The sequence below is a fragment of the Nicotiana attenuata genome, unplaced genomic scaffold, assembly GCF_001879085.1.
Source record: "Nicotiana attenuata strain UT unplaced genomic scaffold, NIATTr2, whole genome shotgun sequence".
Taxonomy (NCBI): Eukaryota; Viridiplantae; Streptophyta; class Magnoliopsida; order Solanales; family Solanaceae; genus Nicotiana; species Nicotiana attenuata.
This window is the reverse complement of record NW_017673808.1, coordinates 58,434-71,167: the sequence shown is the minus strand read 5'-3', so window position 1 is coordinate 71,167 and position 12,734 is coordinate 58,434. Positions and strand designations below refer to the sequence as shown.

Sequence of the window (12,734 nt, the reverse complement as noted above, 5' to 3'; positions counted from 1 at the left end):
TTCACTTGATGTATATATACTTATTTCCCTTCGATTTGTATATTAATTTGTCTTACTTTCCGTAGTTTATTTCATAGGTTCTTTAGTTTATTTTTCTTAGTAGTATAACATCTTATTTACTTTAGTAGCTTCTTTTTGATTTGGTAGCTTCTTGTTATGTTTAAGTGAGCAATAAGCCTTTAGTTTTCTTAATTCCATGGTTCTTTCCAAAGGTGGGTTTTGTGTAAACATGTTGACTCTTCCCGATGATGGATGGCGTAAAAACCTTCTTAAGGGATTGAGTCCGTCTTCTCTCTTTTGTGTTTAGGTAAAAAAATAGTAGTAATGAATTAAAAGGGTCTCAAGCATGCTTCACTTGGTACCAACACATTTACCTACGGCCTTATGGTTAAAAACAAGTTGTTGGCAGAAAATAGCTCTAGTTGTGACCTTTTGACTCTTGTGTTGACTTAAGCAGCCAGCGAGTGGTTCAGTCGAGCCATTTGTGATTCTAAATCTTAACTAGGGTTGTTGTGGGCCCTCGACTCCATTCTCTTTAGCAATCCAGCAGCGTGAGAGGTGATATATTTAGTTGCAAGTCCAAGTACCCATGCTTATAGTCTAGAACATGCCCCAAATTTTTTCTAAGCGAAATTCTAAGTGTAGCTTGGCTTGAGAAATTATTGTAGGATCTCCTTGATCCACTTTGAAATCGTCCATATCCTACCAATGTGATATCTCTAGTCAATCCATTTGAACCAAATCCCTTTTTCATACAATAACCACGTTACAAGCCTTTATCTGTTTTGTAATAACCCTCTCTTGGCACCCAATCTTTCCATAGCGTTTTTGACAAATAATTGGCTAAAGCATAAGTTTGGGGGAGAGACGAGGAGTTTGAAAGTGATATAAAGCTAAAAAAGAAGAGGAAATAAATGAATAAAAGGGAAGGCAAAGAAAAGAAAGAAAGAACAAAAGAAAAATGCAAAAAAAAAAGTGAATAAAGTGAAAAGTTGAATGGATTCAAAGAAAAAACATGGATGAAAGGCATGGAGTAAAAGAGAAGGAGAAAAATGAATATCATGACCAAGAAAGAGTGACGTTACGTCTCTCTAGTTCCCCCGAGGAAAAAGAAAATGACTCAAAGAGCAATTGGCTACAGCTGCAGTGGACTTTTATCAAGAACAGTTCACAAATGAAGGTGATGCATCTGACTTTTCTTGCTCAATAATGTACCTTCGATGGTCACTATGGAACAGAATTTGGAACTTAGCAGATTGCCAACAATTGAAGAGGTAAGGACAACAGTTTTTGAGCTTAGTGGGGAGAGTGATAGTGGTCCAGATGGATTCACTAGCCTATTTTATCAAACATGATGGGATGTTATTGGTGTTGATATACACAACATGGTGCTACACTTCTATGGAGGAGCTGCACTTCCTAAATCCATCACTCACACCAATCTAGTGTTGCTGCCTAAGAAACCTAGAGTTGAGACCTTTTCTGACTTAAGACCTATTAGCTTGAGCAACTTCATTAACAAGGTCTTGTCTAGAGTGTTACATAATAGATTGGAAACTTTTCTACCTTCTCTAATATCTCCTAATCAATCTGGATTTGTGAAGGGTAGGAGTATATTTGAGAACATCTTATTGACTCAAGAAATTGTTACTGACATAAGGTTAAGGGGAAAGCCAGCTAATGTGGTGATCAAGCTTGATATGGCTAAGGCTTATGATAGGGTTTCATGGAAGTACTTATTGCATGTACGAAGGAAGATGGGATTTTCTGAGCACTTCATCAACATGGTGTGGAACTTGATGTCAAATAACTGGTATTCAATATTGGTGAATGGGCAGTCCTCAGGTTTCTTTAAGTCTACAAGGGGTGTGAAGCAAGGGGATCCTCTATCACCGGCATTGTTCATTCTGTCAGCTGAGGTACTTTCCAGGTCTTTGATAAACTATTTGAAGACAGGTCATTTGTGGGATTTGGAATGCCTAAGTGGTCTGATCCTTTAAACCACTTGGCATATGCTGATGATACTATAATCTTTGTTTCTGCTCATCCTCCATCCTTGAGTAAGATTATGGAAGTGTTGGGTAACTATGAGAAGATATCAGGCCAGATGATCAACAAAGATAAGAGTTCATACTACATGTATTCAAGGATTTCTAATGGATTGTGTCAGGCGGTTGGAGCTATTACAGGATTTGCAAAAGGTAAATTCCCCTTCACATATCTAGGATGTCCTGTTTTCTACACTAGAAAGAGGAACGAATATTGTGAAGATCTTATCAAGAAAGTAAAGGCTAAATTGCATTCATTGAAAGGAAAGCTGTTGTCATTTGGAGGAAAGGCAACACTCATTACTAGTGTGTTGCAAAGTATGCCAGTCCACATGTTATCACTCCTGCATCCACCAAAAAATGTCCTGGAGTATCTTCATAAGATTTTTGCTAGATTCTTTTGGAGCACAAAGGAAGAAGGGAGAAGCAGACATTGGGCCTCATGGCAAAATCTTTGCCTTCCTAAAGAGGAAGGGGGGCTAGGTTTTAGGTCCTTACATGATGTGTCGAGGCATTGTTTGCTAAACTATGGTGGAGGTTTAGGACCACAAAATCTTTATGGTCTAATTTCATGTGGAATAAGTATTGCAAGAAGGAGATAGCAACGGCAGTGCAGTTTAGAAGGGGTCTACTGTTTGGAGAAAAATGCTGAATGCTAGGGAAGAAGTAGAACATGAGATTCTATGGGAATTGAAGAGTGGAACAACTAATATTTGGCACGAAAATTGGACTGGATTGGGTGCGCTTTTTCATGTAATACCTGAAGACTTTCCAATCAATGAAGATCTTCAGGATGTGGCAGAATTACGGCAAGGTGAAACATGGGATGATCAGCTGCTAGATCAAACCTTCAATGAGGAAATTACAGAACATATAAGACTAAATTTACATTATGAAGGTAGTGAGGTATACTGGGATAGGCCATACTGGATGCCAACTCCTTCAGGCAAGTTCAGTATTAGCAGTGCTTGGCAAATATTAAGGCATAGAGCTGATCCTGATCAGGAATTCAAGTTAATGTGGATTAAAGGCTTACCATTTAAGATATCCTTCTTCTTGTGGAGATTGTGGAGGAAGAAAATAGCCACTGATGACATACGGAGGAGGCAAGGGCAGATGGTGATGTCTAGGTGTTGGTGTTGTTAGCAGCCCCAAGAGGAATCTATTGAGCATATATTTATCACAAGTCCTACTGCCTTTAAAGTATGGAAATTATTCATGGGGGCTGCTGGAATTACTGTGACATTGATTCAATTGAAGCAGGTTATAAGGCATTGGTGGTATGCTCAATGTTGTCCAAAGCTAAAGCCATTGTTTCAAGCAGTACCGACTATCATCACTTGGGAACTCTGGAAGAGAAGAAATGCAGGTAAACATGGGGGTTCAGTGTCGACAAATAGGGTGATTCATGAGATCAATAGGACATTGCATCAACTGGCAAGGGTGAGGTATGCTTGGATGCCTAATATTCCATTGTTATGGCCAGACATAATTCAATATTTTGAAGGATATAAACCTATATTGATCACTACAAGAGTAACATGGCAGCTTTCTTTTCATGGTTGGTACAAATGCAATATTGATGGAGCCTCAAAAGGAAATCCTGGTCCTAGCTCATTAGGCTTTTGTATGAGGAATGATGAAGATGATGTGGTGTATGCAAGGGCACTAGACCTGGAAGTGACAACTAATGTGGTGGTTGAAGCTAAGGCTATTCTTCAAGGATTGGAATACTGTGTGGAGCATGATCTTCACCCTCTCATATTGGAGACTGATTCATTAGTGATGAAGAAAGTGATAGAAAGGGAATGGGATCCTCCTTGGGTAATTGCAAATGATGTGAAGAAAATTAGAGAGATGAAGGGCCACTTCAATGTGATCTTTCAACATGTGCTCAGAGAAGGCAACACAGTGGCGGATTTTATAGCTAACATTGTTTTCTCTTTTGCAGGTACAACTGAGTTTCACTCATTCTCCGAATTGCCTAGTGCAGGGAAGAGGTTGATTAACTTAGACAAGTCACAAACTCCTAACCTTAGGGTTAGAATAGCAGAAAGAAGAGCCCCAGACTGATGGCTTCACAGGATTGGAATCTGCACGTACCTGCTTGTTGTTTTTATGTCTCGTTCTGTATGCTATTAAGGTACTTTCCAGTGGTATTAGCATGGTCACATGCTCATTCTAGGGGTGCTTTGATAGTGTACAAGACTAATGTGATAATCAGGTATTGGATGGTGCAATTTATTTTACTTCTGATATGTTCAAATGTTAAGGAAAAGCTTGGCTTTTGCCTTGAAAGACAGCTTAAAGCCAGCCCCAGTCTGGCTTTGCCTTGAAAAGCCTACTTAAAGCCAGCCCCAGCCTGGCTTTTGCCTTGAAAAGCCTGGTTAAAGCTAGCCCAGCCTGGCTTTTGCCTTGAAAAGCCTATTTAAAGCCAGCCCCAGCCTGGCTTTTGCCTTGAAAAGCCTGCCTAAAGCCAGCCTCAAGACAGGTGTAGCCATGCTTTTTACATGATAATATTGAGGATCAACCACATGATTTATACTTGGACACAATCAGTACACTGCATATGGAAATCATATTGTAGCAACACTAATGATTGGAAGACTATGCTGGCTTCAATTCTGTGGTGGAGATGCTTGGAATTCATTCTAGCCTATGGACTGGATACACTGGCGCCTGGTGAGAGCTTGATAGGTGCTGCTTGGTATTTGCCACTGGAAATTGGATTCACATACACTGACAGGAGAAGGAAGCGTTCAACGAATAATGTTATAATAGCTAGTACATTATACTTTAGCTTCTCTATCTTTTTAGTAGCTAGTAACTTCGTGCAACTTCCATTTTGGCTTGGAAATCTTGTAAGCTTTGGACCCATTTGGGATTTTATTTATATATTAGCCACTAGGCAGCCTGCCTAGTGGTATATTTGCTAAAAAAAGTTAAAAGAATTGACTAAGGTTTGATTTTTGAGTAAACGACCTCAGAATCGAGATATAAAGGTTCCAACAGGTTCGTATGATGATTTTGGACTTGGGCGTATCTCCGGATCTGGTTTTGGATGACCCGTGAGCGTTTCGGTGCCTAATGTGGAAGTTGGCATTTTGGAAGAATTTCATAAATTTGGGTTGCATTGCATTTCAATGTTATCGATATTCGTTTGGGATTTTGACTCTAGGAATAGCTCCGTATGGTGATTCAGGTATTGGGAGCGCGTCTGGAAGTGGATTCGGAGGTCCACAGGTCATTTGGCGAAAGTTAGAAATTTGAAGGTTTTTGAGAAGTTTGAGCGGAAGTGGACTTTTTGATATCGGGGTCGGATTCCAATTCCGGAAATGGGAGTAGGTCCGTAATGTCTAATTTGACTTGTATGAAAAATTTGAGGTCAATCGGACATGATTTGATAGGTTTTGACATAGAATGTAGAAGTTTGAAGTTCTAAAGTTCATTGGACATGATTTGATAGGTTTTGACATAGAATGTAGAAGTTTGAAGTTCTAAAGTTCATTAAGCTTGAATTGGGGTGCGATTCATGATTTTGATGTTGTTTGATGTGATTTGAGGCCTCGAGCAGGTCCGTGTTATGTTATGAGACTGGTTTGTGTGATTGGACGGGGCCCCGGGGGCCTCGGGTGTGTTTCGGGGTGTTTTTAGATCATTTCGGGCTGTTTTGCAATAGCTGATGCTAGTGTCTGGCGTTGTTCTTCGCGTTCGTGAGGATCTTCTCGCGTTCGCGAAGAAGGATTTGGCTTCAGGGATTGTTCTTTGCGTTCGCAAAGAGATCCTCGCGTTCGCAAAGAGATCCTTGCATTCGCGAAGAATGAAATCTCTGTTGCACAGGTCTGTATTCGGAGGCTCATATCTCGCAATCTAGGAATTTGGAGATGGTCCAAAAATTAAAGTTGTAGCCCTTTGTGTCTAGTTTTCAGAAAAGTAAACCATTTAGCATTTGGATTTGTGTACAAAAAGTAATGGCTGGTACACTACAGGCTATCCAGGAAGATGAAGAAGAACTTTGTATTGCACAGGGCTGACTTTGGCGGCTTATATATCGAAATCTATAAGGAATTAGGAGATGACCAAAACATGAAATTGTAGATCTTGGTGTCTAGTTTTCAATAAGTTAAACCATTTGTCATTTGGAGTTTAGTAAAAAGTGTTATGACCATTATGCTAGAGGTTGTATGAGAAGAGTTTGGGTATGGCTTACGAGAATTTTGTTCATCGCGAATGCGATGGGAGGCCCGCGAATGCGAAGAAGGGTTTCTTGGCAGTGTATAAGTTTGCAAAAACGGGTTTGGATCATTTCATCTCATTTCCTCCATGGGAGACGACCAAGGAGCGACTTTGGAGCTCCATCTTTATCATCTATGTCAAGGTAAGTGATTCCCACCTATTGAAAGTTAATTACTTGGATTATATCTAGATTTTAACATGGAAAATCATGGGAAATTAGTGAAAATTTGGGGTTCTGAAGAAAAACCTAGAAATTTATGTTTTTGGATTTTCACCAAGAAATTGGACATGGAACTTGGAATAAATTATATATTTGAGTTCGTGGTGTTATGGGTAAAGTATATCTTTGAAAATTTTCGGAATTCGGGCACGTGGGCCCGAGGATGATTTTATCGACTTTTCAAGCGGAGTTGGAAATTGTTGTAAATAGGATTATAATGGGTATTTGAGTATATATTAATGGGTTTGCATATTTATTGACTAGTTTTGGAGCGTTGGGCATCGGTTTGAGTCGTCAGAAGGGCTTGGGAGCCGGTTATCGAACTTCGGAGCAAGGTAAGTTTCCTTTCTAACCTTGTAAGAGGGAATTAACCCCATAGGTGAACTAAATTACTATGTGCTTCTATTTTTGGGGGATACGTACGCACGAGATGACGAGAGTCTGTACGTAGTTACTAGCTATGCCTATGTCCGGGTAGTTATAGGCTTACATCATGCCTTGTTGATATTGTTGTTGATTTATGTTTATTGTTTGTCTTGAGAAGAAGTGAGATTGAGTTAGCTTATTAAATATTTTTGAAAGGAGTCGAAATTGAGGAAAAGTTGGGAACTTAAAAGTTTTCATTTGAAATTCATAATTTAAAAAGAATTGAGGAATACTTTAATAACTTAAGAAATCTATGTGTAACCGCGTCGCACGTGATCCGCGAGCGGGGTAATTCCTTATACTTATATTTGACCGCGTCTCAAGTATGATTCGCGGGCGGGGAAATTCCTTAAACTTATATTTGACCGCGTCGCAAATATGAGTGACTCATTCTACTACTCTCAGGGATCGGGCTGATCGCCTTGGCAAGTTAATAGATGCATCTACGGGTCACGCCGTTCGATCCTCGGCAGTGCATATTTTACTTTTATGCTGGATCGGGTCGTGCACCTCGATATTTCCTATATATATGTATTATCCTCATGGAATCGTGCGTAATATCTAGCTAGAATCCAGTGTATCTGAGGGTTTTTCCTTGATTTGAATTATGACAACCTTTTTGATGAAATTCACTGTATCTATATATATGCTCCGGTTACGAAGGGAACTTGCTAGTTGAGAGCTTGAGTAAATTGTAAAGAGAGGAATTGTACCACGTATTTTATACTTGTTTGTTTCATATAATTACTCTGTTTCATATTTATTCACTTCCTTATTGCACCTAATATTATTGGACCACTAGTAAGTGTCGAAGTTGACCCCTCGTCACTACATCTTCGAGGTTAGACTGGATATTTACTGGGTACGCGTTGTTTTCATACTCATACTACGCTTGTTGTACATTTTATTATACAGACACATGCATGTCTAGTGGCCTCGTGGGCACGACAACATGGTTGATACGGAGACTTAGGTGAGTTGCATCTTATGAGATGATCCGCAGCTAGCAGAGTCTCCTTCAGAGTAATTGTATTTTCTTTTCTGTCCAATTTGTATTCCAGGCATGTGATGACCCGACCGGTCGTCTCATGAGTTACCGCTCCGTTTTCCCCATTTCTGCTTCTTATTGCTCTAATTATCTGTTCTATGTGTGATCGGGTTGGTTGGCTCGGGTTAGGAAAGGTTTTGAGAAGGTTGGAGACACTTAGTCTCTTTTAAAAAAGCTTAAGTTGAAAAAGTCAACCGGATGTTGACTTATGTGTTAGAGGGCTCGGATGTGAGTTTTGATGGTTCGGATAGCTTCGGGAGATGATTTGGGACTTAGGAGTGTGATCGGAATGTGTTTTGGAGGTCCAGAGTAGATTTAGGCTTGAATTGGCGAAATTGAGTTTTTGGCGTTTTCCGGTGGATAAATGAGATTTTGATATAGGGGTCGGAATGGAATTCCGGAAGTTGCAGTAGCTCCGTTATGTTATTTGGGATGTTTGTGCAAAATTTCAAGTCATTCGGACGTGGTTTGGTTGGCTTTTTGATCAAAAGCGGAATGCGGAAGATTTTAGAACCTTAGGCTTGAATTCGATGTGTTTTGGTGGTTTTGATGTTGTTTGAGGTGTTCTGTAGATTGGTATAAGTTTGAATGGTAGTATAAGACTTGTTGGTGCTTTTAGTTGAGGTCCCGGGGCCTCGGGGTGATTTCGGATGGTTGACGGAAGGTTTGGAATTGAGTTTGAGATCTGAAGCCTTTTGGTTGCTGTCATAACCGCATCTGCGGTTGAAGGATCACAGGTGCGACCCCGCAGATGCGGGCGACAAGTCGCAGATGCGGATGAGGCCTAGGAAGGTTGCGACCGCAGAAGCGGTTGATTGACCGCACCTGCGATGGTGCAGGTGCGGAGCGGACGTCACAGATGCGGTTTTGGGCCGTTAAGTGAAAACCGCAGGGGCGGCCATTGGGACCGCAGAAGCGGTCACGCAGGTGCGACATCTGGACCGCAAAAGCCTGGGTCAGAATGTTTATATTTTCTCCTTCGCGATTTTCAGAGGGTTTCGCTACTTTTAAACACGAATTTTGGAGCTTTAGGCGATTTTGAAGAGAGAAATCAAGGAGACATCATTGAGGTAAGGTTTTGGATTATGAAAACTCATTTTTATGGTATTATTTCGCGGATAAGAGCTGTAATTAAGGGTAAAATTAGAGAAGCTAGGGCTTAGAAACCTAGGCCTTTGATTGAGGATTTGAAAGACCATTTGTGGTCGGATTTTGGAACTTTTGATATGTATGAACTCGTGGGGAGATAAGGAATCTAATAACGTAAAATTTATCGAATTCCAAGACGTGGGGATCGGGTTTTGGTAATTTCGGGATTTGCATGGTTTTTCGATTATATTCGAGTGGGCTTTGTCCCTTTAGCATATTTTGATGATTACGTTCTGATTTTGGTAGATTCGGAGCATCCGGAGACCGATTCGAGGGGCAAAGGCATTGCGAGCTAGACTTCGGACCGGATTGAGGTGAGTAATGATTTTAAATGCTGTCCTGAGGGTATGAAACCTCGGATTACACAACGTTCGGCTATATTGAGGTGACGTAAATGCTAGATGACGAGCGTGGGAGCGTGCACCGTTGGGGATTGTGACCTAGTCCATCCCGAATGACTATTTTATTGCGTATTTGATAGCTAATTGTTTGATACTATTATGTTTTGGGCTACATACCATATTTGGGCTTCGTGCCAACTGTTTGGCCTCTTAGGGGATTTTTACTGATACTTTCCTCACTGTTTGACTTCATACTTGTGCTCAGTCATGCCATATTTTACTGTTTCAAACTCAGCTATGTTATTTCATTTTTAAACACCTTAAATGATATTTTTAAAGATATTTTTGAGCCGAGCTTCATATTTTATTGTTGTCCGAGGGGCTTATGAGATTCTGACTGAGTAAGGCCGAGGCCTGTATTGTGAGGATACTTTTGGGTCGGGCTGCACGCCGCAGCAGTGATATACTGGTTATGATAATAAGGCCGAGGGCCTGAGATTGTACGCCACGAGGTGGCTTGTGATTGATATGAGGCCGAGAGCCTGTTTATGATGCCCGAGATGGCTTGATATTGCGCTTGGGCCGTAAGGGGCCCCTCTCGGAGTCTGTACACCCCCAGTGAGCCCGGGTACCCATTGTGATATGAGATATAGCCCGAGGGGCTGGTATTGTTCTGCGATATTGCCCGAGGGGCTGATTCTGTTGTTGTTATTGAGCTCGGGGGGCAGTTCTTGTGTGTTTACCTTTCTAGCTGCTTTTCCTTTAATTTTTTAACTGCTTAAAAGGTGTTTTATGAGATTTCACTGTTTAATTGTATCTACCGATTTTATTCTTCCTCTTATAGCTTATAGTTGTGTTTAACGTGATTTTATATCGCTCAGTCTTCATTTATTGTTATTACTCACTGAGGTTGAGTACTCACTTTAGTCCCTGCACCCCTGTGTGCAGATTCGGGCGATACAGGTCCTGCTACTGAGGGTTGATAGTTTCGAGTAGATCTTCGGAGATTTACTAGGTAGCTGCTTAGCGATTCGCAGCCCGGAGCATTCTCCCTCTATTTTATTCCCTTTTTGATTCAGTTATGTAGTAGTGGAGTAGACTTTCAGACTTGTAGTATTGTTTTAGATACTCATGACTGGTGACACCCCGATGTCGGGCTGTGTTGGTTTTTAATTCCGCAACTTATACTGTTATTTTGGGATTTTATTTCTGTTAAAGACTTAGTATTTATTATTCTAATTGCATAAAGTGAATTGGAAGTGTGTCGGCTGGCCCTGTCTTCACGAGAGGCGCCATCACGATTGGGTTTGGGTTTAAGGTCGTGACAAGTTGGTATCAGAGCCTAGGTTACATAGGTCTCACGAGTCATGAGCAGGTTTAGTAGATTCTCGTGGATCGATACGGAGACGTCTGTATTTATCCTCGAGAGGCTGTAGAACCTTTAGGAAAATTCCATATTCTTGAAATTCTTGTCGTGCGAATTTGTTGATCTGAGAACAAAACTTCTGTTATTCTATTCTCTCACAGATGGTGAGGACACGCGCTACCAGTCAGGATGGATGACCACCAGTACCACCAGCTGGAGCCACTAGAGGCCGAGGACGTGGTCGAGGCCGTTGTAGGGGTAGAGGTGCAGCCCACACGGCAGCTGGGGCAGCACTTGCTGATCCACCAGCCGCCCCAGTTCAGGAGCAGGTCCCGGTTGTGGACACTCCAGCAACACCATCTCAGGCACCAGCTGTGCCCATTGTGATTCCGGGTCTTCAGGAGACTTTGGCCCAGATTTTGATAGTATGTACGAGTCTTGCTCAGGCGGTCGCGGTCTCTACTGCCGCAACCACTTCTCAGGCAGGGGGTGGCTCTCAGACTCCCGCCGCTCGCACACCCGATCAGGTGGTTCAGGGAGTGCAGACACCGGAGGCACCACTAGCCTAGCCGGTGGCAGCTGCTCAGGGTTACGTAGCTCCAGTTATGATAGAGGACGAGCATCGTAGATTGGAGAGGTCTGGCAGACTCCAGCCTCCTACTTTCAGTGGTGCTGAGGGCGAGGATGCCCAGGGCTTCTTAGACAGATGTCAGAGGATTCTTCGCACCGCGGGTATTCTGGAGACCAGCGGGGTTGCATTCACGACCTTTCAGTTTACCGGAGCTGCCTTCACTTGGTGGGAGGCATATGAGAGGCGTAGGCCTGTTGGTTCGGCACCTCTGACTTGGCAGCAGTTCTCCGCTCTATTTTTGGAGAAGTATGTTCCACAGTACCGTAGGGAAGAGCTGCGTAGACAGCTCGAGCAATTGAGATAGGGGGATATGACTGTTACTCAGTACGAGATGAGGTTCTCAAAGTTAGCTCGACATGCTATTTGGCTGGTTGCTAGGATCAGGAGGTTTGTTGATGGCCTCACCTACCAGCTTCAGGTTCTCATGACTAGGGAGAGAGTGTCAGGTTCTACATTTGAGGAGGTTGTGGATATTGCTCGTGAGATTGAGTTGTCTTATTTTGCCCATTATCTGGATATGCCCTGCGAGTCCCTTGTTTCTTCTGTTCATGTCTCTACGCCGATGGGCAATACAGTTGTGGTAGATCGTGTGTACCGATCGTGTGTTGTGACTATTGGGGGTCTGGAGACCCGAGTGGATCTGTTGTTGTTATGTATGGTGGACTTCGATGTTATCTCTGTGCCGGGCTATTGTGGACTGTCATGCCAAGACAGTGACTTTGGCTATGCTTGGTATGCCATGGATTGAGTGGCGAGGTTCGACCGATTATGTACCCAGCAGGGTGATTTCTTTCTTGAAGGCCCATCGCATGGTTGGGAAAGGTTGTCTTTCATATCTAGCCTTTGTGAGGGATGTCGGTGCAGAGACTCCTAGTATTGATTCTGTTCCAATTGTGAGGGATTTTGCTGATGTATTTCCTGCAGACACGCCGGGCATGCCACCGGACAGGGATATTGATTTTGGTATTGACCTGGCACCGAGCACTCAGCCCAGTTTTGTTCCACCATATCGTATGGCACCAGCGGAGTTGAAGGAGCTAAAGGAGCAGCTTCAGGAGCTCCTTGACAAGGGGTTTATTCGTCCCAGTGTGTTGCTGTGGGGTGCACCGGTTCTTTTTGTGAAGAAGAAGGATGGCACGATGAGAATGTGCATTGATTACATGCAGTTGAACAAGGTAACAATTAAGAACAAGTATCCTTTGCCTCGTATCGATGATTTGTTCGACCAGCTTCAGGGAGTGAGAGTGTTCTCCAAGATTGATCTCCGTT

General features: G+C 42.4%; 1 protein-coding gene across 1 annotated transcript; it reads left to right on the top strand.

The window, feature by feature from the left end:
- The first annotated feature begins 2,693 nt into the window (after window positions 1–2,693).
- Window positions 2,694–4,121, top strand: LOC109217336. The gene is made up of 2 exons (XM_019381576.1): window positions 2,694–3,167; window positions 3,312–4,121. The coding sequence occupies exons 1-2, from the start codon at window positions 2,694–2,696 to the stop codon at window positions 4,119–4,121; spliced, it is 1,284 nt and encodes a 427-aa protein (XP_019237121.1).
- Window positions 4,122–12,734: the final 8,613 nt, after the last annotated feature.

Coding starts and splice junctions, on each gene's coding strand:
- LOC109217336 (XM_019381576.1), top strand. CDS start 2,694: ATGCTGAATGCTAGGGAAGAAGTAGAACATGAGATTCTATGGGAATTG. Junction 3,168..3,311: donor GGAGGAGGCAAGGGCAGATG/GTGATGTCTAGG, acceptor CAATTGAAGCAG/GTTATAAGGCATTGGTGGTA.